Below are 27,043 nucleotides of genomic sequence, written 5' to 3' on the forward strand. Positions count from 1 at the left end.
ATCATGTCAAGATCTTGGAGGCAAAGGAAAACCCAAGTGTGAGTTTAGCATTTGACGCTACTTTCGCCCCCTCCCAGGGGGAGAAGGAGACAAGCTGAGCTACTGGCAGCCTCAAAGGCTAGAAGGTCACTTCCTTCCCTCACTCAGCCTGTCACCCAGTCACCCTGTTGCATGAGGATGTTTCTGGAGTCCATTCACTTCTACCTCCCAGGAACTTGGCTCATCTGCCAGTGCCTCATGTCTGAAATGTTGCCTCCACCTCAGGGCCCCTCCAAACTTCTACCCATGCCACAGCTCCTCCACAATTGCAGCCAACACGATCAAGCCACTCATCTGCTTACTGCTTTAAAAGTTTTCAATTCCTCACTATTTTTAGGATTCAGACTCAGATCTCTAACAGAACTTACACGGCTCTGGACAGTCTGGCCTCACCTATTGCTCCAGCCTTATTTCACACCACATTTCCTCTGACTTCAGAACTGGACCAGCACTCTGGTTTTCTTTCAGGTCTGTGCCCTCTCTGCATCCATGGGGCCTTTGCACACACTCTCCCTTCTGTCTGGGAGGCTCTTTCCAATCTCCATTCCTCAGATCTTAGCTCTGTTGCTGGAGGGCATATATGAAGAGAAAAAAAATGAGCATTCCCTCTTATCTAATCAGCTTTTTGGGTGTACGAACCATCAAGATAAAGCTAAGGCACCACCACTGACCTGGTGCAGGGTATCTTGAGAGGCCTTCAAAGGGGAACACTCAGAATTGGAATGAAATGGACCAGCAACTGTAATTGGAAAGACAGTACACATTTGAAGTTGGCCTCTCTCTTTCTTGGGAGAGGTCTGGTCTTCTTTTGGGAAGCCAATGGTTGTTGGCTCATAGAGTGGCTCTTCCCTGTCCAGCTAACTCACCCCATCTGACTGAATTAGACCCTGTCAGGCTGGAGGGTGGAGGTATGGAGGAATGTTAATGGAGAGAATTGAGGTGACTTGAACACTCGTGGTCCTAGGTTGTGCAGGCCAACAGTCTCCTCTAGTTACCCTGGGGAAACTAAGACACCATAGCTACTGGGGCAGAGTGCGGGGGCATAAAACTCTAGGAGGGAGTGGATCATCTTCCCAAATGTGACAGGTGATCACGTATGCTCCTTGGGGAGCAGGCTAATTGGGTTCAATGAATTTTGGCATTTACGGTATGTTCCCACATGCATGTTGAAGCATCCTTGATTGAAAGGCAATTGGTTATGTGTCTTACTTGCTCAAATCTCTCTTAGGGAGATGACAGAAAACACTTGAAATGGGAAAAGCAGGGCTGGAGAGATTCCTGAGGCAACAGGAAATTGACACAGTGCAGGGGAAGAACAGCGGCACCTCTGAGAAAACTCACAGCAGTTTCTAGATGCCAGACTTGCCATTCCATCTACAAAGGCAGAGGTGTCCCTGAGTCTACTGAGTTTGTTGCACTAAACCAGCACGTCGCCTCCACTTGCTCTTTGTCTGGGACATCACAGTCGTGCGTCCTCAGAGGCTCATGGGCCAGTACCCCTCCCCATGGTCACCCGCCCACAGTGCTGTGTTCCTTGGTGCTAGGGTATGGGCCACATGCCCAACCTCAAGGGTAGCTGGCCCAGCATCGCAGGTTTTAATCAGAGGCTCTTCCAACGGTGTTTCAATGAGCATCTAGACTTTCATCTTTTTAAATAAGAGTTTACTCCCAAGTTTTCCTTCACTGTTTTCCATGGATCAAATCTCCGATTTAAACACTGCCAGACTCCCTCAGATCAGGTTACATGAGACCAATGCTTCCATGTGAACAATGGTCTAAGATTTTACTACCCTGGGGGTGACGAACCCCTCAACCTGGTCCTGAACCTTCTTTTCAGCCTTTCCCCCCCCCTCTGATCTATTTCCTTTTCTTTCTTTTTATTTTTTATTATGGTTTTATTGTTTTCAGGCTTGGTTGAGATATAGCTGACATAGAACATTGTGTTAAGTTTGAGGTGGACAAAGTGTTGATTTGTTAACGTATATAATTGCAAAATGATTGCCATCACAGCATTAGCTAACACTGCAGTCACATCACACAATTACTGTTAAAGGTTGACCCTGAACAACATGGGGGTTAGGGGCACTGAGCCTCCACGCAGTTGAAAATCTGAATATAATTTTCCACTACTCAGAACTTACTCAGTAACAGCCTACTGTTGACTGGAAGCCTTACTGATAACATAAACAGCTGACCAACACAATTTTGTATGTTATATGCATTATATACTATATTCTTACAGCAAAGCAGGCTAAAGAAAATATTATTAAGAAAATCATAAGGAAGAGAAAATATAGTACCATATTTATTGAAAAAAAAGAAAACCCAAACCCCATGTATAAGTGAACCTATGCAGTTCAAACTTGTGTTGCTCCAGGATCAACTGTACTTTTTTGTGGCCAGAATATTTTAAATTTACTCTCTTGCCAACTTCAGTGTAGGTCCACCTTGTTTTGTTGTGCTTTGCTTTATCACGCTTCACAGATACTGCATTTTTTTCACACAAATTGAAAGGTTTGTGGCAACCTTGCATCGAGCACGTCTATTGATGCCATTTTTCCAAAGCGTTTGCTCACATTATGTCTCTGTGTCACTTTTTGGTAATTCTCACAATATTTTCAACTTTTTTGTTTATATTCTCTCTGTTACGGTGATCTGTGACCAGTGATCTTTGATGTTATGTAATTGTTTTGTGTGTTCTGACTGCACTGTCCACCAGTTGTACCTCTCTCTTCCTCTTGGGCCTCCCTATTCCCTGAGACACAACAGTGTTGAAATTAGGCCAATTAATAACCCAGTAATGGCTTCTAAGCGTCCAAGTAAAAGGAAGAGTCACATATCTCTCACTCTAGATAAAGCTAGAAATGATTAAGCTCAGTGAGGAAGATGTATTAAAAGCCAAGATTAAAAGTACTACTCCAGTGAATCCATGAGTGATAAGAAAGTGAAACAGCTTAAATGCTGATAAAGAGAAAGTCTTAGCAGTCTGGACAGAAGATCCAACAGCTAAGAGATTCCTGAAGCCAATGCCTAATCCAGAACAAGGCCCTCACTCTCTTCAGTTCTGTGCAGGCTGAGGGAGGGGACGAAGCTGCAGAAGACAAGTCTGAAGCTAGCAGAGGTGGGCTCATGAGGCTTAAGGAAAGACAGTGTCTCTGTAACATCCAACTGCAAGGTGAAGCACCAAGGGCTGATGCAGAAGCTGCAGCAAGTTCTCCAGAAGATGTAGAGGAGATCATTCATGAAGGTGGCTCCACTAAACAATGGATTTTCAATGTGGACAAAACAACCTTCTGTCAGGAGAAGATGCCATCTAGGACTCTCATAGCTAGAGAGGAGAAGTCAAAGCTTCAAAGGATGGGCTGACTCTATTGTCAGGGGTTAATGCAGCTGGTGACCTGAAGTTCAGCCTGTACTCATGTGCCATCCTGAAAATCCTAGGGACCTGAAGAATGATGCTGAAATTCTCTGCCTGTGTTCAATCAGTAGAACAACAAAGCCTGGATGACACCACATCTGGTTATAACATTTACTGAATATTTTAAGCTCACTGTTGAGACCTATTGCTCAGAAAAAAAAAAAAAGAGATTCCTTTCAAGATATTACTGTTTATTGATAATGCATCTGGGAACTCAAGAGCTCTGATGAAGATGTTTCATGCCTGTTAACAGGCATGATCCATTCTGCAGCCCACGGATCAAGGAATAATTTTGACTTTCCAGTCTTATTATTGAAGTAATATATTTCATAAAGCTGTAGCTGCCATAAATAGTGATTCCTCTGCTGGAGCTGGGAAAAATAAACTGAAAACCTTCTGGAAAGAATTCACCATTCTAGATGCCATCAAGGGCATTCATGATTCACCACACAATTAAGGTATACCCACAGTTTCTATGGGCCACCTCCTCAGACATATCCTCTGGGAGATCTGTCTGGGAGGCAATCTTCTATGCCACAAAATCAGGTGTGAGCCCAGTCCTCAGTTAACATATCCATTCCCAAACCTGGTGCCCTTTCAGAAGCTGCAGCACAGGTATCATTACCACTTAGGCTAGGGCTACTTTTACTTCAGAAAAAAACATCCTGTTTAGCTGCCAAAGCAGGCAGGCACCTCTGGACGCAATTTTATGGAATTCACATGGGCATCTCAAGGCACTACGTCACAGTTCCAGGATCCTGGACAGCCATGGCATTTAAGTTGGAAGGGAGGATGAAGCAGCTGACAAAGCAAATCAATCTTACTGGTCAGCTGCTAGTCTAGCTCCATGTTGTGGTCTCTTCAAATTCCTCTCATCTATGTAGAAGAAATCCACACATCTGCCGGTGATTAGGGGGAGCAAAGGGGTGGTCTAATATCTCACCAAGAGCATATACACACCTAATTCTAAAGAATGTCCAACAAATTCCTTCTAATAATATAATTTAATTCTTGCTAAAGCAATATGTGTACATGATTTTCAAAGTCAAATGATACTCCACGATGTATAAGAAAGTAAGCAGTTGTCTACTCCAACCTTTCAAAACCTTGATTTGTTTCTCATCTCCCACTGCCCACAAGAAATGCTTTAAAGTCTTTTAGCCTTCTCTTTCATTCTCTTTAAACTTTGGTATTTCTATACATCCATTACTAATTATGATTTAAAATATTTTAGAAGTCACCTACTGACTTCCCATTTCTGAAATTGTTATGTTTTCTAGACCACCATACATTCTGTCCTCATCTTCCCAATTTAGCTATATCACAATTTTTCGTCAAATTAATATTTTTATTGCCATCATTATGGTTATGCAAATGTTCATAGAACATGCACCATATTTTAATTTTATTTCCATTATACCATTTTTTATCCATTGCCTTACTTATTGTTTAGTTTTATAGCAACAATCTTTCTCTCATTTATCCCTGAACATTCTAAAAGAACAAATGCTCCATGTAGTCAAACATCCCTCCTAACCGATCAGCTGCAGGGTTTTCCCTGGGAGCCAGTCCTCCTGGGATGGGTGTTAGTAAAACACTGTGGGAGGGGGCCCCACTGTGCTGACATTCACTTCATGCTCAGCCAGACTTTTTCTGGTCCAGCCTCCCTGGAGACTAAATCTTCTGTCTTCTGCAACAAGAGGCAGGGTCATTCCCTTGGATATGTGGGCTGGGCTTGGAATCTGGGGGTATAGCTCTTTTTTATTCAAGCTTTACACCAGTTCTGCTTTCTGCCCACACTGCAAACCTCCCTATGCTCTCTCTGTGAACCTGTTTGTGCCTCAGTTCCTGAGCCTTCCCAGGCTTCTGTACTGGAAATCAGGTTTTTAGCAGTTTTGTTTCCTCTGCAAGCAGTTAGATTTCTGTTTTCATGGCTCAACCAAGTCAGTGTCATTTATTCAACCATGTTCACTTTCTCCAAATTTGGTTGACATCTCTGGTCCTGTCGTCTCTTCCCATTCTCTTATTCCTTTAATGTCCTTTTGTGAGATTTTGTGTGGAGGCAGAGATAAATGTTGGCTGCTTTGTTCAGCTGAAAACCTCCTTCAATCGATTCTTAGTCTTAAGTTTAAGTGACAGAATCAATCTGTTTGGAGTACAAAGAGGTGGTGGGAACTAATCTACTTGGTTTATCCGCATGGAGCATTCATGAATAGGAAGTCTTTTTTCCTAGAGTTTTAGGGCACCCTACAGACAATCATGTCTAGTTGTCTTCTTGGGATCTCTTCCACACTTGTTCTCAGTCTGAAATAACCCTGCTCTGTGCATGAGCAGAAGTAGTTCCCTTTGGAACTCTTCCTGGCCCCCAGCACCCTTGCTCCCAGTCTTTTAATACCTCATTTCCTCCCTAAAATGGCTGCTCTGGTCATTGCCTTGTGTGTATACTGTCTGTCAGTGGATGGGGCTTTTGGAGTAGATTTCTCTGGATTGCCCAGACCCACTGCTGGAGACAGGGTGGAGGGAGCCTCAGATCCTGCTGGTGGGATGGAAAAAGGCCATTATGGTCATCTGGTATCCAGGTGGATTATCTCAAATATGCCAGATACCTTGTGCTGTTGGCATATCTGCTGTATTTTATTATCCTGAAGAGTGTCTGCCTTCTTCCCATACTTGGGTTATGTTGTGAACACTTTTCAATTATCCTACCTTTGGAAGGCACAGGCTTTAGGAAGAGAATGGAGGAGAGAAAATCACAAAAATATTTCTTAAATGTGAACAAATAATTTTTGATGTATTAATCAGTATTTTGTGATCCCTAATCCATTTATTTGTTTGTTTAGCTTTAAATTTTTAAAAAAGATCTTATTCATGTATTTATTTGAGAGAGAGTAAGAGAGAGAGAGAGAGAGAGGGAGAGAGAGAGAGAGAGGGAGGGAGAGAGGGAGGGAGAGAGAGCGCATAAACAGTGGGAGGAGCAGGGGGGAAGAAGAAGCAGACTCTGCACTGAGTAGGGAGCCCCATGCAGAGCTCGATCCTGGGACCCCAGTATCATGACCTGAGCCAAAATCAAGAGTCAGATGCTTAACTAACTAAGCTACCCAGGTGCCCCTATTTGTGTGTTTAGCTTTAAAAACAAAGTGCAGTGGAGCTTAAATCACTTATGGCTCCTCTCTCTTTTCATTCTAACCATCTGGGCAGGCCTCACTAATTTGGCATAAATCCTCCATATGCTATAATTTACTAAATAATCCCCTATAGTGTACTGAATTCTGTAAAACTCATTTTTTAAAGAGTAGAGTGGAATGAAGACCCTTCAAAAGGCAAATCTGATACTTTGGGTACCCAAGATTTCTGTCATTTTATTAAATATGCACTAGGAACATGAAAATAAAGTTTAAGAATCCTTACAAGGAATGGTTAAAAAATAGTTACTGATATGATCAAAAGCAGAGTTTGACAAAATGAGGAGACATGGGAATATGTCCCAAAGAAAGAATAGGACAAAACCCACAGCAAGAGATTTAAGTGAAACAGAGATAAGTGATATGCCTGATAGAGAATTTAAGCAATGATCCTAAAAGTACTCACTGGATTTGAAAAAAGACTGGAGGACATCAGGAAGACCCTTAACAGAGACATTAAAAATGAACCAGTCAGAGATGAAGAACCCATTAAGTGAAATAAAAAATATATGGATGGAGTAGATAGTTGACTAGATAAAGCAGAAGAATGGAGCAGTAGCCTGGAGGACAGAGTACTGGAAATTAATTAAACAAAGCAGATGAGAGAGAAAATAATTATGCAAAATGAGAATATATGTAGGGAACTCGACAACTCTATCAAGTATAATAACATTTGCATTATAAGGATGCAGGAAGAAGAGTGAGAAAAGAGAACAGAAAATGTATTTGAAGAATTAGTAGCTGAAAAATCCCCAAATCTGGGGAAGGAAGTAGAAATCCAGATCCAGGAGGCACAGAGGTCTTACAAAATGAACCCAAGGAGATCCACACCAAGATATATAATAATTAAAATGACAAGATATAATGATAAAGAGAGCATTTTAAAAGCAGTAAGAGAAAAGAAAATGGTTGTAAAGAAGAGGAACCCCATAAAGCTTTCAGGTGATTTTTCAGCAGAAAACATTACAGGCCAGATGGGAGTAGCATTCACAGTGCTGAAAGGAAAAAATCTGCAACCAAGAATACTCTATCTAGCAAGGCTATCATCCAGATTAGAAGGAGAGATAAAGAGTTTCCTAGACAAACAAAAGTTAAGAATTCATGACCACTAAACCAGCCCTACAAGAAATGTCAAAGAGAGTTGAGTGGAAAGGAAAGATCATAAACAGAAGTAAGAAGAGTAGGAAGCACAAAAGCAGTAAAAATAAGTATATCTATAAAAATCAGTCAAGGGACTTACAAAATAAAAGAATGTAAAGTATGATACCATATACTAAAATGTGGGGGGAGGGATAGGAGTAAAGAATGGGTTCAAACTCAAGTGACCATCAACTTAATATAGATGGCTACAGGTAGAATAGGTTATATACAAACGTAATGGTAACCACAAATCAAAACCAGTAATAGATATGTGAAACACAAAGAGAAAGGAATCCAAATGTATCTCTAATGAAAGTCAACTAATTGTGAGAGGAGAGAGCAAGAGAAGAAAAGAACAGAGAGGAATCACAAAAACAACCATAAAACAAGTAACAAAATGGCAATAAATACATACTCATCAATAATTACTTTGAGTGTAAGTGAAGTATACACTCTAATCAAAAGACATAGGGTGATGGCGTGGATAAAAAAATAAGACCCATCTATATGCTGCTGACAAGAGACCCATTTCAGACCTCAAGATACCTGCAGATTGAAAGGAAGGGATGGAAAAACATTGATCATGTAAATGGAAGTGAAAAGACAGCAGAGGTAGTAAAATTCTAATGTGATAAAATAGAGTTTAAAAAAATGAATGTGATAAGAGACAAAGAAAGATATAGTATAATCATTAAGGGGACAATCCAACAAGAAGATATAACAATTGTAAATATTTATGCCCCCAACTTGGAAGCACCGACATGCTTAAAGTAGTTAATAACAAAAAATAAAGTGATTGATAGTAATACAATAATAGTAGGGGACTTTACCACCCTACGAGCATTAATGGACAGATCATCCAAACAGAAAATCAACAAGGGAACAGTAACTTTGAATGACACATTGGACCAGATGGATTTAAAAAGATATATTTAGAACATTTCATTGTAAAACAGCAGAATACACATTCTTTTCAAGTGCACGCGAAACATTTTTCAGAACAGATCACATATCAGGCCACAGAACAAGCCTCAACAAATTAAAAAAGATCATTCATATCATGCATTTTTTTCTGGTCACAATGATATGAAACTAGAAATCAACCACAAAAAAAAATCTGGAAAGAGCATAAATAAATGGAGGCTAAATAACATGCTACTAAACAGTGAACCAAGAAATCAAAGAGATAATTAAAAAGTTCATGGAGACAAATGAAAATGAAAGTACAACACTCCAAAATCTTTGGGATGCAGCAAAAGTGGTTCTAAGAAGAAAGTTTACGGCAACACAGGTCTGCCTCAAGAAGCAAGAAAAATTTCAAATAAATGATCTAACCTTACACCTAAAGGATCTAGAAAAAGAACAAATCAAACCCCAAACCAGTAGAAAGAAGGAAATAATAAACATTAGAGCACAAATAAAATAGAAACTTAAAAAATAATAGAACAGATCAGTGAAACCAGGAGCTGCTTGTTTTAAAAGCTTAACAAAATGGATAAACCCTTAGCTAGGTAGGAGGGAGGAAGGGGGAGAGAGAGAGAGAGAGAGAGAGAGAGAGAGAGAGAGAATGGATTCAAATAAACAAAATCAGAAATGAAGGAGGAAATAACAACTGATACCACAGAAATACAACAAGAAAATATTATGAAAAATTATAAGCCCAAAATCTGGATAACTTAGAAGAAATAGATAAATTCTTAGAAACATATAGCCTCCCAAAATTGAATCAGGAAGAAATAGAATATGTGAATAGACCAATTACCAGCAATGAAATTGAATCAGTAATCAATAACTCTCAACACAGAAGCCCAGGACCAGATGGTTTTGGTGGTGAAGTCTACCAAATATTTAAAAAAGAGTTAATATTTTTTCTTCTTAAACTATTCCAAAAAATACAAGAGGAAGGAAAACTTCCAAATTCATTCCACAAGGCATGCATTGCCCTGATATCAAAAGGAGATAGACACTACAAAAAAAGAGAAATACAGATAAATATCTCTAATGAACATAGATGCAAAAATCATCAACAAAACATTAGCAAACCAAATCCAACAATAAAGTAAAAAAAAAATCATTCACCATGATTAAGTGGGATTTACTCCCAGGATTCAAGGGCAGTTCAATATTCACAAATCAATCAAACCACACGATCATTTCAATAGATGCAGAAAAAGCATTTGGCAAAGCACAACAGCCTTCATGATAAAACCCTCAATAAAGTAGGTTAGAGGGAACATACTTCAACATAATAAAGTCTATATGAAAAACTCACAGCTAATATCATACTCAATGGTGAAAAACTGAGTTTTTCCCTGAGGTCAGGAACAAAACAAGGATGTCCACTCTTACCACTATTATTCAACTTAGTACTGGGATTCCTAGCCACAGCAATAAGATAAGAAAAAGGAATAAAAGGCATCCAAATTAACAAAGAAGAAGTAAAACTTTCACTATCAGCAAGATGACATGATACTCTATATAGAAAATGCTAAAAAAAAAAAAAAAAAAAAAAGAAAAGAAAATGCTAAAGAGGGATGCCTGGGTGGCTCAGTGGTTGAGTGTCTGCCTTCCAATCGGGGCGTGATCCCGGGGTCCGGGATTGCATCCCACATCGGGCTCCCTGCATGGAGCCTGCTTCTCCCTCTGCCTGTGTCTCTGCCTCTCTCTCTCTCTGTCTCTCATGAATAAATAAAAAAATAAATCTTAAAAAAAAGAAAATGCTAAAGAACTCTCCCCAAAACTAGAAATGATCAAAGACTCTCCCCAAAACTAGAATGATCGATGAATTCAGTAAGGTTCCAGGATACAAAATCAATGTACAGAAATCTGTTGCATTTCTATACACTAATGATGAAGCAACAAGAGAAACTAAGAAAGCAATCCCATTTACAATGACACCAAAAATAACAAAATACCTAGGCATAAACTTAATCAAGGAGGTAAAAGACCTGTACTCTGAAAACTATGAAATACTGATGAAAGAAGGTGAAGATGACGCAAACAAATGGAAAGATAGTCCATGCTCATGGATAGGAAGAACACATAATATGGGCACAAAATGTCCATACTACTGAAAGCAATCTACTGATACAATGCAATCTCTATTAAAATACCAATATTTTTCACAGAACTAGAACAAATAATCCTAAAATTTGTATGAAACCACAAAAGACCCCAAATAGCCAAAAAAAATCTTGAAAAAGAAAAAAACTGGAGGTATCACAGTACCAATTCTAGGATATACTACAATGCTATAGTAACCAATACATTATGATACTGCACAAAAGCAGACATATAGATTGGGATGCCTGGGTGGCTCAGGGGTTGAGCGTGTGCCTTTGGTTCAGGGTGTGAGCCTGGATTCCCGGGATAGAGTCCCACATCCTGCTCCCCACAGGGAGCCTGCTTCTCCCTCTTCCTGTGTCTCTGCCTTTCTTTCTGTGTCTCTCATGAATAAATAAAATATTTTTAAAAAACAGACATATAGATCAATGAAACAGAATAGAAAGCCCTGAAACAAATTCACAATTATATGGTCAATGAATCTTTGACAAAGAAGAAAGAATATGCAATGGGAAAAAGTCTCTTCAACAAATGGTGTTGGGAAAACAGGACAGTTATATACAAAAGAATGAAACTGGACCACTTTCCTTCGATATACACAAAAATAAACTAAAAATGGATTGAAGATCTAAATGTGAGACCTGAAACCAGAAAAATCCTAGGGAAAGAAAACAACAACCAAGGGACATCTGGGTGGCTTAGCAGTTTAGTGCCTGCCTTCAGCCCAGGGCATGATCCTGGAGTCCTGGGATCGAGTCCCACATCAGGCTCCCTGCATGGAGCCTGCTTCTCTCTCTGCCTGTGTTTCTGCCTCTCTCTGTGTGTCTCTCATGAATAAATAAATAAAATCTTTAAAAAAAATCCTAGAAGAGAGCACAGGCAGTAATTTCTCTTACATTAGCCATAGCAACATTTTTCCAGATATGTTTCCTGAGGGAAGCAAAATAAACTACTGAGACTTCATCAAGATAAGCTTCTGCAAAGGAAACAATCAACAAAACTAAAAGGCAACTTATAGGATGGGAGAAGATATTTGCACATGATGTGTCTAATAAAGGGTTAGTATCCAAAAAATATAAAAAAACTGATGCAACTCAATACCCAAAAAACAAATAATTCAATTTAAAAAATGGGCAGAAGACATGAACAAACATTTCTCCAAAGACACACAGATGGCCAACAGACAAATAAAAAGATGTTCAACATCATTCAACATCAGGGAAATGCAAATCAAACCTACAATGAGGTATCACCTTTCACCTGTCACAATGACTAAAATAAAAAACACAAAAAACGACAGGTGTTGGTGAGGGGAGCCCTTTCACATTGTTGGTGAGAATGAAAACTGGTACAGCCAAATGTGGAAAACAGGATGGAAATTCCTCCAAAAGTTAAAAATAGAACTACCCTATGATCCAATAATTTCAGAACTGGGTATTTATCCAAAGTATAGAAAAAAGGATACATGCACCTCTATGTTTAAAACAGCATTATTACAATAGCCAAGATATGGAGGAAGCCCAAGTGTCGACTGATTGATGAATGAATAAAGAAGATGTGGGATATATATGTTTTATAATATAAAATATATTATAATTAATATAATTATAATACAATAACTATAATATAATTATAATATATGTTATATAATATATAGTATATTAATATTATAATAATTATTATAATTATAATGTTATATTAATTATAATATATATTATATATTATGGAATATTATTCAGCCATAAAAAGAATGAAATGTCGTTTGTAACAACATGGATGGACCTAGTGGGTACTATGCTAAGTGAAATAAGTCAGAGAGAGACAAATACCATATGATTGACTGTACACCTGAAACTAATATAATACTGTGTTAACTATGCTGTAATTAAAATTAAAAAACGTAATAACTTTTTTAAAGTAGAGGAAGCAGAAAGATGTCAAGAATTACCCAAAATACCTCCAAATGAGTGGACAAGGGTTCCAGGACAGTTGTGTAGGTTGTAGCCTGGACAAGGTGTCCAGCTGGGGAAGCAAGCTTATAATCCACTCTCCAGGTTAGGTGCCCATGGGATAGATGCTATTGGTGATAGAGGCAGCCCTGAGAGCAGAGACTTCTTCATCATATGTGAACTATATAGATCATCCAAGTCTACATTTTGGGTTAATATACCCTTAGGGAATTGATGCTTTGGTTTTTGGGCTCCTTGGACTTCTCCGGGGCGATCCAGCAGACTGGGAATTGGATCAGATGGCGCCCTGTGCTTCCCCACTAGACACTTTATCTGACTGTCATGGAGGATGGAAAGGCAAGGCTTGACCTCTAACCCCCAGGCCACACAGCTGAAGTGCCCCGTGTAGAGAGCCGAAGAGGTTCTAGGTACTCAGAGAAACTCAAATGTTTTGGTCCATTTAATTACATTATTTGCAAGAGCCTGAGCATCCACATTTTCAAAGGCACTTAAAATTAGGTCCCATATGTGTCTGGAAAACTAGCAAATGCAAGCGAAAAAAAAATCAAGAGTCAAGACTATAGAAAAGGTAGCCTCATAGATCTCAGGGGAGGGTCCTACCACTGTTCCAAAGGGGTGAGAAAGGGGCTCAAACTATTTCCCTGAAATGAAAGGCTTTGGGAGTGAGCAAGGCCAGGTCTGGGACATCCGGCATATGCTGCCTGTGGGGAGGACCTCGGGGGTAGTTAGCTGCAGAAGGGCAGGGAGGAGCTTGGCTCCTTGCCCCCAAACTCAAGAGGAAGGATGGAGGAAAACAGAGCTTCCCAGGATCATATTCAGGTGGAGATGAGGGGGCTGGAGAGCGCAAACACCAGATGGACTCAATTTTCTATATAAAAATCAGGTGAGATCATCCAGCAAGTGTCAGTGGGGGGGAAGGCAAAGAGGAATGGAAAACAGAGAGAAGACGGGCCGTTTTTGAAGTTTTTAACCTTAAATGTGTTGCATGGGGGTGGCCAGGATTAGGTAATTGGTGATTTGTTTTGTTTTTAAGCAGAAGTGATGGATCTGCCAAGGAGAGAATGTGGGGCATTTGTTCGTCATCACGGACTTAAGTCTCATGATTTAATTCTTGTTTTTAAAATTGCTGATCTATGTAGTCAAGATCTTTTAAAGTCATGAACTTTATGCATTTTTTTGCATCTAGAAAGAGAACACATTTTAAGAATACAGCTTAATGTTTTTTCACAAAGTGAGCCCTCTATGCACCCTGCACCAAGGATGAGAAATAGAACAGGAGTGGTCCCCAGATCCTCCTGGTTCTTTCCCATCACAACTGCTGCTCCCAATGGGGAATAGCACCGTGGTTTCTAACAGCAGAGATCAGGTTTGCCTAAAACTAATAAACTTTGAAGTCAATGCCTTCCTGTTCTTCAGAACCATAGGCAAGATCTTAAGTCATTGACTTCTCATATGTTGTGGGATGAGAGTTTGTTGGGTTCTGTACTTATCTGAGTGTGTGTGTGTGTGTGTGTATGTGTGTATGGATGGATGGGTGTATAGGGGTGGAAAGACATGCTTCTTCCAGAAGTTTGCTCCAGGTGAGGTCATAGTCCATGAAGAGGATGGGTGACAGGTGGGCAGATAGATCTCTACTACTTCAGCAGCATGGGTGGGCAGAGGGTGCATGCAGCTAAGGGTCAGGAGTCAGGAAAAGTTGCAAGGATGAGATGGTGCCAGTCAATCCAACATGTGCTTACTAAGCCATTTTTTTTTCCTAGCTCAAACTCTCATAGGGAGGAGAATAAAGCCACGACTCAATACAATAAGGTAAGGGTCACATTAATGCACAGAGTAATCCAGTCTCCAAACACACAGCATATAATACCAAGTGAATATTCCCGCATTATCCTGCTCAGGGAAAACACCCCGAGGGGTCAGTGGTATGGACAGGTATCAGCCCACTCGCTGGATTCCAACTTTTCCCATGATTGTATGGGACTCTTTGTGGAAATCTGCCCACGTATTTCAAATATCAACTCCGGCAAGACAAACTCTGATTCATCTCTGCTGGCCCCGCGCCTCACATAAGGCCAAGAACACAGCAGGTGTTCAATAAACGTGTGTTAGATGAGTAAGCCGTAGTGATCTTAGAGCAAGGATGTTCAAATACATGGAAGTCCTGATTCTCTCCAGGCCAATGAGTGGACTTCTAAGGCCAAAGGTTGAGAAGCAGGCAGGTCACATCTTGCTGTGGGACACTCTGAGCTTAGTCTCCTCCTCCCTGAAGTAGGGGTCCTGCGTAACCCCAGTGTTGCCTTGAGAGAGCACAGTGGGGTCTGGGATGTCCCACATGCACCTCTCTCCCCTTGCATGTTCAGGAGCCACCTAGAGCCTGTGCCATGGAAGGTGACTGCAGTCCACCAGTTCAAAGTTGCAGGGGTGGGGGCATGTTCTATTCTTGGGGTAAAATCTGGAAAATCAGACTCAGAATTCTACACCTACTCGGGCCAAGGTGATGACAAACGATATTAGCTTCTTAAGTTTACCAAAAGAGTCACTGAGCCACAGGAGAAAAATGACACCCCCAAGGTCAAGGGAAAGACGTTCCCAAAATTCAGCTGTTTCCAATTCACTCAGTTCATCAAACATAGGAGTTGTTGGCTGTGCATGTTCGCTATTCATATGACAAATGTGTGTAAGTAAAGCCACATCCTGCCTCTCTACAAGACTGTCATTTACTGCCTTGCACCTCAAAGTGTGATCCCTGAACCAACAGCGTTGGCATCGTCTGGGAGCTGATTAGAAATGCAGAATTGCGGGCTTTGGGACCTGCTGCAGACCTGGGGAATCGGAGCCTGCATTCTAACCAGATTCCAGGGGATGCATGCACATGTTGCAGATTGAGAAGCACGACTTTAGAGAGCTATGGAATCACATATATGACCACCGTAGTATCTTAAAGTTTGCTGTTTCACTCTGAGGTCCCCACCGCCCTCTATAGACCATAATAATCACAACAGCAATGGACTAACTTAAAAATGCAAATCAATCCAGGGACAGTTGCTATAATGCTGTATAAACTCTTCTTTTATGATTAGAGGACAAGTGGTAGATTTTTGAAATACCAGAGGCTAAGTGCATGCTACATCTGTAAACACAGCAAAATCCTACACGTAAAGGAAGGAACAATTTCTTCTTGCAAGGGCAGTAAGAAGAAGTAGGAAGTCAATCTGGGGATTAAATTTTCCCCAGAAAAATGGAGACTCATAGAAAAATAGGTTGACAAAAGTACTTCTTAATAACCCAGTGAACATTTTTTTCTTTTTAAAAAGCTTTCTCTATTTAAGTAATCTCTATACCCAGCATCGGGCTCGAACTTACAACCCTGAGATCAAGAGTTGTGCACCCTTCTGAGTCAGCCAGGGGCCCCCCACAGACATTCCTTTCTTAAGACTGAATGTCTGTGTCTTCTCTTTGGGTTTTCTTAGAATAATTCAGTTTCTTACAATTCCATAACTACCACTAAGTCCTGAGAATTGGTGTCTTTAATGTATTCATTCAGCACATTAAAAAAAAAAAAGAATGTGATTTTTTTTTTTTTCCAAGGGGAAATGTGGATCACGGGCAAGTTAGAGCATTATTTCCAGTTGGTGCCTGGAGTAGAGACAGGTGGGGAACACGTGCAAGCTTGGATTGATGAGGTCTAGGGCCAGACTCTCCCAGCCAGTGAGGGTCCACAGACTTCTCTACCACCCTGAGCAGTGCCCAGAAGAGGAATCAAGGGCAGCCTGCATGGTTTAGCGCCGCCTTCAGGGGCATGATCCTGGAGACCCGGGATCAAGTCCCATGTTGGGCTCCTTGCATGGAGCCTGCTTCTTCCTCTGCCTGTGTGTCTCTGCCTCTCTCTCTCTCTGTGTCTCTTGTGAATAAATAAATAAAATCTTAAAAAAAAAAAAAGAGGAATCAAGTCACATGCAATAATGATCCTGAGGAAAATGTCTCATGTATTTAACAAAGCTTCCTACACCACCTGTGAGGTCATTGCTTATCAACCTCAAGGTCCCCTTAAAGAGCTAGTCTGAGACAAGGCCACAGCGAGATGGGATTCCCCATACCGACACAGCCAATGCACCCCTGGGGAAATCCCTGCTTCCGGTGCTCCCCTCTCTGCTGGCTGTCCTTGGCAGGATTCCAGGCTCTGGCTGCAGAGCAAACTCACACCTCTCCATGGAGGTCCGTGCCTGCAGGACCACTGCCCCCATCACATTGAACATGCAACGCGAACAGCGACACCTCCCATTTCCTGGGCTCTCAATACCATCCACTCCCACCGCAACTCTTCCCCGACCATCACCCCCAAAGTCTTGCTAATTTAGATCCTCGTCTGCCCTCTTCAGTCATTTATTCATTAAATGACTATTTACGTTTCTTGAGCAGCTCCGAGACTCTAGATAGGAAACCAGTAATCAAAGGGTCAATGCAAATAACCATAGCTATTGACGACTAAAGTGCAGCTGCTGCTTTTTACCCAGACCTGTCTCATTTGCCTTTCATCTGAGGCTTGCCTTCCTATCTCCTCCTTCGGCTGCTTCTAGAAGAAACTCTTATCTTGTCACAGACTCCATGTCTCAGTGACTGTCTTTGCTGCACATGGGGCAGACGAATGGACTTGGGCTTGGTCACGGGTACTCTTCTGGCCCTGGGAGCACCACACTAAACACAGAAGAATAATTTCTTGCCCTTCTCCAGCTCAGCTGTCCAACACGGGAGCCAGTAGCCCCATGCGGGCATGTAAATACTCATTAAATAAAATGAAAGACTGGGAGTGGCAGTGGCCAACTCTTAAATGATCGAAAGCTACAGTTAGCTAGTAGTTGTCAGTATTGGACAGCAAGGATACAGAACATGGCCATTATCACAGAAAGTTCTACTGGATGGTGCTGCCTCAGAGCTTTTGTTCATTCTGGTCATGGAGAGAAACAATAAAAAAGACTTTATTTTTTATTTTTATTTTTTAAAAAGACTTTAAATGGATATTAAAACATCAGGCAGAGTAAAGAGCTATGAAGGAAAATGAAGTAAAGCTGGACAGATAGTAATGGAATTGGGATGCATGGGGCTGCTACTGTGACTGCTGGCTCTAATGGCCATCTCTTCTTTCTTGACATTGCTCCTTTGGAACCATGACACCCTGACCTATTCGTTCTCATACCTCTCTGGCTAAGGCCATAGTGATGGAAGAGACCTTATTTAGATTCATACAGTAAGAACCAGAAGAGGACTCATTAACTGAAGTCCCAGATGTGCTCCGGGATCTCAAGGCAATCTTCACACCATCCAGATGAGTGGCTGTGACATGGCCAGAGGTACAAGGGTGCTTTTTAAAAGCTTTGACATATAAGTAAAAGACCCATAAGGAAGCACGGTCTAAACTGCTGAAGGCTGACCTCTGTCACTTCTCAGGAGCACCACAAGGTGTCAGCAGTAGCTTACAAAAGTTGCAGCCACCACTCACAAGCCTCACCCCCAGAACAAAGTGAGCATCCATTTATTACAAGGGAAAGAGTCTTCCTCTGGGGGTAAGTGTGAGCATGAAAATGGCACCTATGTAATTAACAAAGGCTAATTAGAATAACAGCATGATCCAGAATGCTAGCTGCCTGTGTACAGAGGCCAAAATAATGGGGTAATGTTGATAACTCTGATATGCTTTGATTCACTACTTAATTATATTTGCTTTCACTGTTGAGATGGTGCCCTTCACCCAATTTCATTTTTGCATAAATCAACGCACTTCAGGGTTTTTTTTTCTCCCTCTACATTTTAAAATGAAAAGATTTCCCTGGACTCTTCTTGAACTGATCAATTGATTTTCTGTTAGCTTCACGCAAAAACAATAAGTGAAGAAAATCTATACATTTGTCCTCAGTTGTGATCTTGCAAGTTCAAGGCAAACTGCCATGTTCAGCATCTGGGATTCATCATGTCTGCTCTGTTACCTCATCGATGGGCACATATCTTTCCCAGATGTACAAAATAAAAGGCCTATGAAGTTACAAGAAAAGCAAAACAGTATCCATGCTCTCAACTTCCTGTTGTAGCCAGGTATGTGGGGATAGTAAAATGAAGGGAAGGGCACTTCTAGGTCTAGTTTGTCCAAATATGTGGCCTATTGCACAAATGTGGTGGAGAGCCACATGCTTGCATCCATGAGTAATTGAGGGTGACTCTCCTGAAGGGTGCCTGAGTGAGAGCTTTTTATTTATTTTTAAGATTTTATTTATTTGAGAGAGAGAAAGAGAGAGAGTACGAGTGGGGCAAGCAGGAGAGGGAGAAGCAGACTCACCGCTGAGCAGGGAGCCCAATACAGGTCTCCATCCCAGGACCCTGAGATCATGACCTGAGCCCAAGGCACCTGCTTAATGGACTGAGCCACCCAGGTGCCTTGGGAAAAGAGAGAGACAAAGCTGGAAATTGAGAGGTCATGGTCAACCTAGCACCTTAGGATTATCTAAGACACCATGATTTGAACTTAGCTCTTCAAGATCTGCCTAGAACTGCAATTTGGACCTTGTATCAGTCCACATGTTTAATGACATAAAATTCACAGCAAATGGAACATATAAGTCCATGTTACTTTGTCCTCTCCCTCTTTTTTTTGACAAGACTTTCCTCTAATGACCACAGATTAGGGAGCAATATATATCAATTTGCACTTAGAACTGTTCCAATCTTTCATGCACTAATTTTACATCTGGGAATCTATTCTAAGGAACTATTGCTAAATACAGAAAGAAACCTTAATATGGAAAAATATGGTTAATGTAGCATCATTTAAACCATGAACAATTTGGGAAAAAAACTTTTAAATTGAGTAACAATAGAAAATAATTAAATTTAATGATATGTCTATATAATGGGTTATTAAGTTGTCATGAAAATGATGTGTGAAGACTAGACCAAATATAAAATGCTCATGTAATTAAGAGAACAAAGAAAATAAAGTAGTTTGTACAGTTGTGACAGTATGTTTAAATTTTGCATAGGAAATAGACTATTAAAGAAAAACATGCCAAAATACTAAAAGCAGTTGTTTCGACAGTGATTGCAAAGGTAAATTTTCCTTTTTACTTTCCAACAGTTTCCAAATTTTCTTTAAGTGTTATTATATAATGGGAAATACAAACTTATGAAAACAGTTATTTTGAACTTAAAATAATTTCACTATTCCTTTATTTCAAAATTTCTGTTCAAATTGTCTTCTCCTCATCTGTGCCTCCCTAACTTAAAACCCATACTTTGCAGCCACTGGTTGATATGTTTTTAAAAAGATTTTATTTATTTATTAATGAGAAGCACACTAAATGAGAGAGAGAGAGAGAGAGAGAGAGAGAGAGAGAGGCAGAGACACAGGCAGAGGGAGAAGCAGGCTCCATGTAGGGAGCCCAACATGAGACTCGATCCCGGGACTCCAGGATCATGCCCTGGGCTGAAGGCAGCGCTAAGCCGCTGAGCCACCTGGGTTGCCCACTGGTTCATATTTTGTTTCCCAGGAAGGAAACTGGACTCTGGTCTTTGCTGTAGACTTCTTGGGTGGCTGGGGCCAGAGCATGAGCTGGTCTAAGCTGAAGGAAGGACAGGAAGACTTAGTTTATGTGTGCTGGCCATGGCTTGTGCTAGTCATGCTATGGCTTCCATATAATGTTTAATTATTGATGTTGACAGAGAATAGAAGTTCGTGTATTTCACAGAACAATGGTAACCAGTGGTTGAGTAAAAATTGGGCAAATAATTTCCAAAAGCAAAGGGAAAAAAGAAGTAAAGAAAAATCTGAGTAAACAATTAGATACTAGTGACAGAAGGAACTATTTGAAAGAATAAAAAAAAAACCCTAGATAACATGCCATAACATGACAAAACCAAGATCAAATATACTCTCTTCATAAGAAATGTGAATGCTTTAAATCTCTCTCACAAAAGGCAAAGACTTGTTTTGGCTCCAAAACAAAATTAAATTTTATTGTTTATAGAACATGTGCCTGAAGCAAACTGAAAGGTCAAAAGTAAAGGACCCATACTTGAAAGCTGCCAAGAGAGCAGATTTTCAATATTCTCACCATTTAAAAAAAAGATAATTATATGAGGAGATGGAAGTGTTACTTAACCTCACTGTGGTGATCATTTGACAATATATACATGTATCAAATCGTCACAGGTGTACACATTAAACTTACACAATGTCCTATTATCAATTATGTCTCTATAAAGCTAGACAAAAGGGACCAAAAAAAGACCTGTTAAAACATATGAAATGCATATAAACAATAAGTAGGGATATAAAAATTGATATGTGATAAAGTAAAAATAGAAGCAAAAAGCCATAAACAGGACAAAATAGGTTACCTTCTATGGATAAAACTCCAAACCACAAGAAGACACAACAGTTATAAGCAGAATACCACAGCACTGAAAAACCTTTACAGCTCAACTCCCAAACATAAGGCACAAACAACATAATCATAATCAGAGCAAGAGACTATAGACTGTCCCTCTCAGTCTTTCCTAATTGAAGGGAAAAAAATCAGGATACAGAGCATTTGAAGGATAAGTCCAGAAGACTTGATTTATGAGATACATAATGAGGTATGTCATCCTGTTTTAGACATTAATCAGTATGCTTCCCTCCCCCTCCACCCCTACTCAGGCTCTCCTGCTCCCACCCACACAGGGAGATATGAGTCATTCACCACAGGACCAGACACAAAGACTGCACATACTAGACTCAAGAGCTGGCCTAAGCACAAGACAGAGAAATGTCAGTGCACACTCGAATAGCACTCTGCATCAGGGAAGGTAAAGGTGTCAGGAGAGCCAAGGACCACGAAGAAATGAACAGGAGAACACCCAAACCTCTGCCAGAATGTGGGCCATCTATCCAGAGTGCCAAAGACAACCACGGCATCCCTCTTGTCATTGTCCTGTGAAGACCCCAAATGCCCAAAGATTCTTTAGTTTAGAATGACACTTATGTGTGTCTCAAGGCTCTCCTACTGATTTCTTCTCATGTAGGCAACTGTCAAATGGCCCAAGACATTTGTATGCTCCTCCCTAAACAGACTGAAGAGCTTGGGGGATGGTGTGTGTTGATATACAGAGCAAACCTTGAACTGGCCAATGTGGCTCTAGCTAGCTTGAGTTTGAAATCTCACTCTGAGCTAGGACTTTCAGTGGAACATGTGCTTCCATGGTGGATAAAGAGAAAAACTGTCCCATAAAAGCGGAACACATGTTATTTCAAAGCTCTACGGTACATTTATAAAATGTAACATAGTAGGCTATGAAAAAAACCTTAGGGCCTGCTATTTGGCAATAGTACAAGTCTAGGATTTCCCATATAATGAATATAAGAAATCAAACCACACAGAAAATATTAAAAACATTTAGATCAAACAGGGCATTAAAACTGCAATCCCAAGTTTATTTAGAAAACAATCAGAAGAATTGTATCACATAATGAAAACAAGGTGTGAAGCCAAAGCTGTACTCAGAAGAAAATTTATAGCTTTATATATGTGTTGATTATAAAACATAAAAGAATAAAAACATATAAACCACATATTTTATGGAAGAGATTAAGGAGTCCCCAAATAAAGGTTAGTGGGCATTTGTGTTGCTGTTGTTCTTAGACAATTTTCTTTGCTGCCTAGTCTCTGAAGCTGCTTCCTATATTAGGGAGATCCACCATGGTGTGGATCTTAGACATCTAGAGCCTGGGCATATCATCTAGATTTAGCCAATCAGATGCTGCCCCCCTGGAACTCTCAATCTAGCATGAGTGCCTGAAGGAAGCAGGGAATAGTTTAGCCTTCATTCTGGTAGCCACAGCCAGCTTTCAAGGCCAAGTCAGCACATCCCAAAGGGCTGCCCCTGGACACGCTGCAGATGTGACCACTGAGATTCCCATTCCTGCTTACTCCCCCATGTGGTCCCCTATGGCTCTCCAAATCTCTGGGCCACCTGATACCCTTCTCCAATACATTCTTTTTCAGCTTACATTAACCAGGGCCAGTTTCTTTTGTTAACAACTTCAATCTCCTGAGCAAAACGGAAGAAAACAATGTATAATAAAGAAAGAAATTAACGATAGAAAAAAAAATCTATGGCCATGATGAATAAAGTCAAGAACCCTTTTAAAAGACCAATAAAACTGGTAAACCTTCTCATGAGTCTAATCACTGAAAAATTAAGGCCACAAATACCTTTACAAAGGAAAAAATGTGCATGAAGAATTCTTAAGTTTAAAAATGAGATACAATGTACCACTTCATGCCTGAATAACCGAAATTACCAAAGTTAACTGGATTAGGAAACTTCAATATATTATCAACCATGGAAGAAATGCCAAGAAGGTTTTTTTTTTTTTTTAATCACTCTTTTCCCAAAGGGCACAGAGCTGGATTAGTTTAGGTGCAAATTCTCCAAATCTGTGTTATTTAAGCAATTCTGACATGGAGAAAGAAGGTAGATGAGCATGTTTCAGGCAGTCCTGGACCAGCCCAGGAAAAGGGGACCCTGACAGTAATCCCTGTGGCCAGCTGCCCTCAGTGTAGTGGTTCCCTTGGAGGGGAGCCTTTGGTTGAGTGGGATTCAGCCTGTTGTGTGGACAGGCCACCTTGTTATGCTATTCTGATCCAGTGATCCCCACCCTCACACATTCCAGTTATCTGTGGCTGGTGTCAGCCACCTGTTGGCCAGTCAAGCCCATGGCACTCCCTTAAACTACATTAATTAATCCTTGGGATGTCACCTCTATCTCCTCACCTCACTCACTTCACCTTCTCCAACACCACAGAAAGAATGCTTCTGCTCACTCCTGTCCACAGCCTCTAAAGGCAAGGGAGGAAAGAAGCACAGGAAGGTGTAGTTACCACAAATCCTTCCTGGGATGAAGTCAGGGATAAGGGAATCAAGAGCTAATGGCAAAGGGCTTTTTCCTGGAGAAACGCAGGATGCCAAAAGTGGACGCCAGGGAACAGCAGGTATAATAAAAGCAGAAGTGTTGGGTAAACCATGGCTCCTGGTCATCCCAGATGGGTCTTGCTGAGGGCTCAGAGAAGAGGAGGCTCTTTCTCTTAGGTGGAGCCTGGAGGAAGAGGATGTTTGTTTCTCCAGTGTTCAGCGCGCCTAAGAGTGGGCTGCGGGTCTCGGGACCTCTGGAGGCAGGGTTCTGTGCAGATGCTGACCTGGTGAGGGGCAGCTCTGGCACAAGGATGCACACTATGCTCCAGGCCCCGGGATGGGCCTCAGTGTGCAAAATGACTCCAGTGATGCAACTGGTAGGAATTACCGAGGGGGCGGGGTCCCGCGCGTGGTGGTTCCTCCGGGGTGGGGAGCACGGGGTTCACAGCTCCTTGGAGACCCCTGCGCTTAGCGAGCACTGTATCCATCAGCAAATTACCCATTAACTGCCGGTTCTCCGGGAAGGCCACAGTCTTGTGCACCCGGTGCACCGGGGCACCGCACAGGGTGAGGAGAAACTACCCCGCCGCCCTCCTCCCGCAGGTCCCCCCCACCCCCCCATCCCCGTCCGGTCGGGTTTCTGTACCTCTAGGCGGACTTGGGGAGCGTCCCTGCCTGAAAACCGACCCCCACCCAAACTGCGCCTGGGGGAGGCGTGCTGCGGGCGAGCAGGAGCAGGTTTCGCACCGAGTCCCAGAAGCAGGAGAGGCGCGCCCTCCCTCCCCGCCCGCAGGCGGCCCTGCGTGGGTCTGCCCCGACCCGCACCCGGGAGCTCCCCACGCCGGCCCCGCCACCCCGCCGCGCGGCCCCCGGGTCTCCACGCAACAATGAGGCGTGGGCGGCCCCGGCGGCCTCATTTGCATACCGCCGCCGCCCGGCCAATGGGCTGCGCAGGGGCTCCGGGACGCGGTGTTGCCATCTGCGTGCGCGCGTGTGTGCGAGTGTGACAGCGGCGGTGGCCGTGGCCGTGGCCCTGGCCGTGGGAGGCGGGCCCGGCGGAGCCCAGCCGCGCGGGGACCGGCCAGGCGCCCGCTGCCCCAGCGCGTCGCGGCCGCGCGGCCCGGCGGAGCCCGGAGACCCCCCGCGCGGGCCGGGCGCAGTCGCGATGTCGGTGGCGGGGCTGAAGAAGCAGTTCCACAAAGCCAGCCAGGTAGGGGGCGCGGGGAGGTCGGCGGGCGGCCGGGGGCCGCGGTGCCCCGAGGCTCGAGGCCTCCGGCCCCCCGAGGGGCCCCTGCCGCGACGCGGAGGAGCCGGGGAGGCCCCCGCAGCCCCGGGCCGCGCTCTGCCCCAGCGCTGTCACTCGGCGGGCGCCCGAGGGCCGGGGCGGGGGCGGGGGCGGGGGCGGGGGCCGCGGGGGCTCGCGCGGGAGAGGGGCGTGCGGAGGAGGCCTGCGCGCTGCGCTCGGCGCCGCCCCCCGACCTGCGCTCGGCGCCCCCCGGGGCGCATCCTGCGGCCTCGCGGCGGGTCCGGAGGTCGGGCCCGCGCGCGCCTGGAGGGGGACCGCGCCGGACCGCGCCGCGCCCCCGGGCCGGGGCTCCCCGCGGCGGTGCCTCGCCTGCGCGCCGTCCTGGCGCCGCCGGCCGGGCTCCTGCTCCCGGGGGGCCGCGGTCTGGCTCGCAGACGCCGGCAGACACGTAAACAAACAGTGGTAGACGCACCTCCACGCGCGGAGCGCGGCAGACAGCCCGATGGCGGCGTCCGGGAAAGCTTCCCGGAGGAGGAGACGCGGCGTTTGGGAATTAAGTAGGAGCAGGGGTGGTGGTGGGGGAGGTGGGGGAGGTGGGGGAGGTGGCAGGGAAGGGGGAGGGGCGTTCCGAGTGGGGGAAACCGGGAAAACAGGAAAACAGGAAGGGAGGCATGAAATTGCTGTGTGTGCGTGAGTGTGTGTGTTGACAAGCAAATTTGTATTCCAAGATTGCAGTCTCTTCCGGCCGTGGCATAGCTCGCATCGTAGAACCTATCCCACACCTGCAGCCCCGGATCTGTTGCTCTGTCTCGTCCCGCGCCCCAGCCCCCCAGTTTGGCTAGCACCAAGGTGGACAGATTTCATTCAGAATCCGCATTAATGAGATCTTATCCTGCTTCTCCCACAGATTGGTAACAGCTGAAATTAGAGGATTCTCTTCTTCTAGCCTCAGTTTCAGGCTGAGGGCACCGCTGTTCCCTCAATCACACCCCTTCCATGAAGAAACTGGGTGATGCCCAGATTCTGATTGGGGACACTGGGCGGACAGTGGTGCTATTCAGGGTGATGAGGAGTCCTGGAGGAGGGGCCAGCTGGGCGTAATCCTCGCTGGCCTTGGGGCCTTTGAATGGTCTGGGGCCATTCAGTTATCACTGGCCTTGGGGCAGGTGCATGCCCAGATCTGGGGCTCAGGGATTGAGGCCAAGACTGGAACTACAGACTTTTTGGGATTTAAGCCCTAAGTGGACATTAAAAAATGTAAGTGCAAGAAAGTCAGAAAACGCACAAGGAGCTAAATACAGACTCTTAAGGAGCAGCCACATTTAGGGACAGTGTTCAGCCCAGTACTTGATAAGCAGTGTCCACTCAATAAATATTTATTGAATAAAGGAAACTTTTGGGGTGGAGGAGGACAGGAAGGAAAGAACTGATAGATGCAGGAGAGAGGAGTGTCATGGAATTGGGGTGGGGGGGGGGCGCATTTAAACGCAGGAGCAGTGCTGCTGTGAGCTCAGAACCAGAGCAGGCTCTCCGCTTGGGCGGCCAGGAGGCTGGGTGCCACTGTGGTTAGGGCAGTGCCAGAGTAATTGCTGGCTGTGCTTGTTACATGGCCTTCCTTAGGAGGAACTAGGAGGGCCTTCCTTCCTGGCAAGGAACTGACCTGTTTTGAAGATTTTCGTTTATTTGGTAAGGACTTCATAGGAGCACATCTCAGAGATGATGGAGATAAAAGCTCCAGGGTGATTCATGTTAGTTTCTGACCACTAGCCAGCATGAATGGTTGAGATCTTAGGAAGGTATTGGCATCGGAGAAGTGTCACACTAGTGATGAGGTCCTTTAGTTTAACCACCTGTAATCAGTCCATTAAAAAAGAAAGCGAGGGGATCCCCGGGTGGCACAGCGGTTTAGCGCCTGCCTTTGGCCCAGGGCGCAATCCTGGAGACCCGGGATCGAATCCCACGTCGGGCTCCCGGTGCATGGAGCCTGCTTCTCCCTCTGCCTGTGTCTCTGCCTCTCTCTCTCTCTCTCTGTGTGACTATCATA

General features: G+C 43.4%; 1 protein-coding gene and 1 long non-coding RNA gene across 5 annotated transcripts in view; one reads left to right on the forward strand and one right to left on the reverse strand.

The window, feature by feature from the left end:
* LOC140595479 (uncharacterized) overlaps nucleotides 1-25,549 on the reverse strand; it is a 64,505-nt gene extending 38,956 nt beyond the window's left edge. The window contains exon 1 of the long non-coding RNA XR_011997120.1: nucleotides 25,472-25,549. This is a non-coding gene — a long non-coding RNA (uncharacterized lncRNA). The remainder of the gene's footprint in view (nucleotides 1-25,471) is intronic.
* Nucleotides 24,694-27,043, forward strand: part of SH3GL3 (SH3 domain containing GRB2 like 3, endophilin A3) — a 135,603-nt gene continuing 133,253 nt past the window's right edge. Inside the window, exon 1 of one of the 4 annotated variants that reach the window (XM_072737434.1) lies at nucleotides 24,694-24,963. In XM_072737434.1, the coding sequence (XP_072593535.1) occupies nucleotides 24,919-24,963 (45 nt within the window). In that variant the 5' untranslated portion in view covers nucleotides 24,694-24,918. Of the gene's footprint in view, nucleotides 24,964-25,343; nucleotides 25,557-27,043 lie in introns of those variants that run through there. The other 3 variants (XM_072737438.1, XM_072737439.1, XM_072737435.1) reach the window with 3 other exon arrangements.

The sequence above is a fragment of the Vulpes vulpes genome, chromosome 14, assembly GCF_048418805.1.
Source record: "Vulpes vulpes isolate BD-2025 chromosome 14, VulVul3, whole genome shotgun sequence".
Lineage (NCBI taxonomy): Eukaryota > Metazoa > Chordata > Mammalia > Carnivora > Canidae > Vulpes > Vulpes vulpes.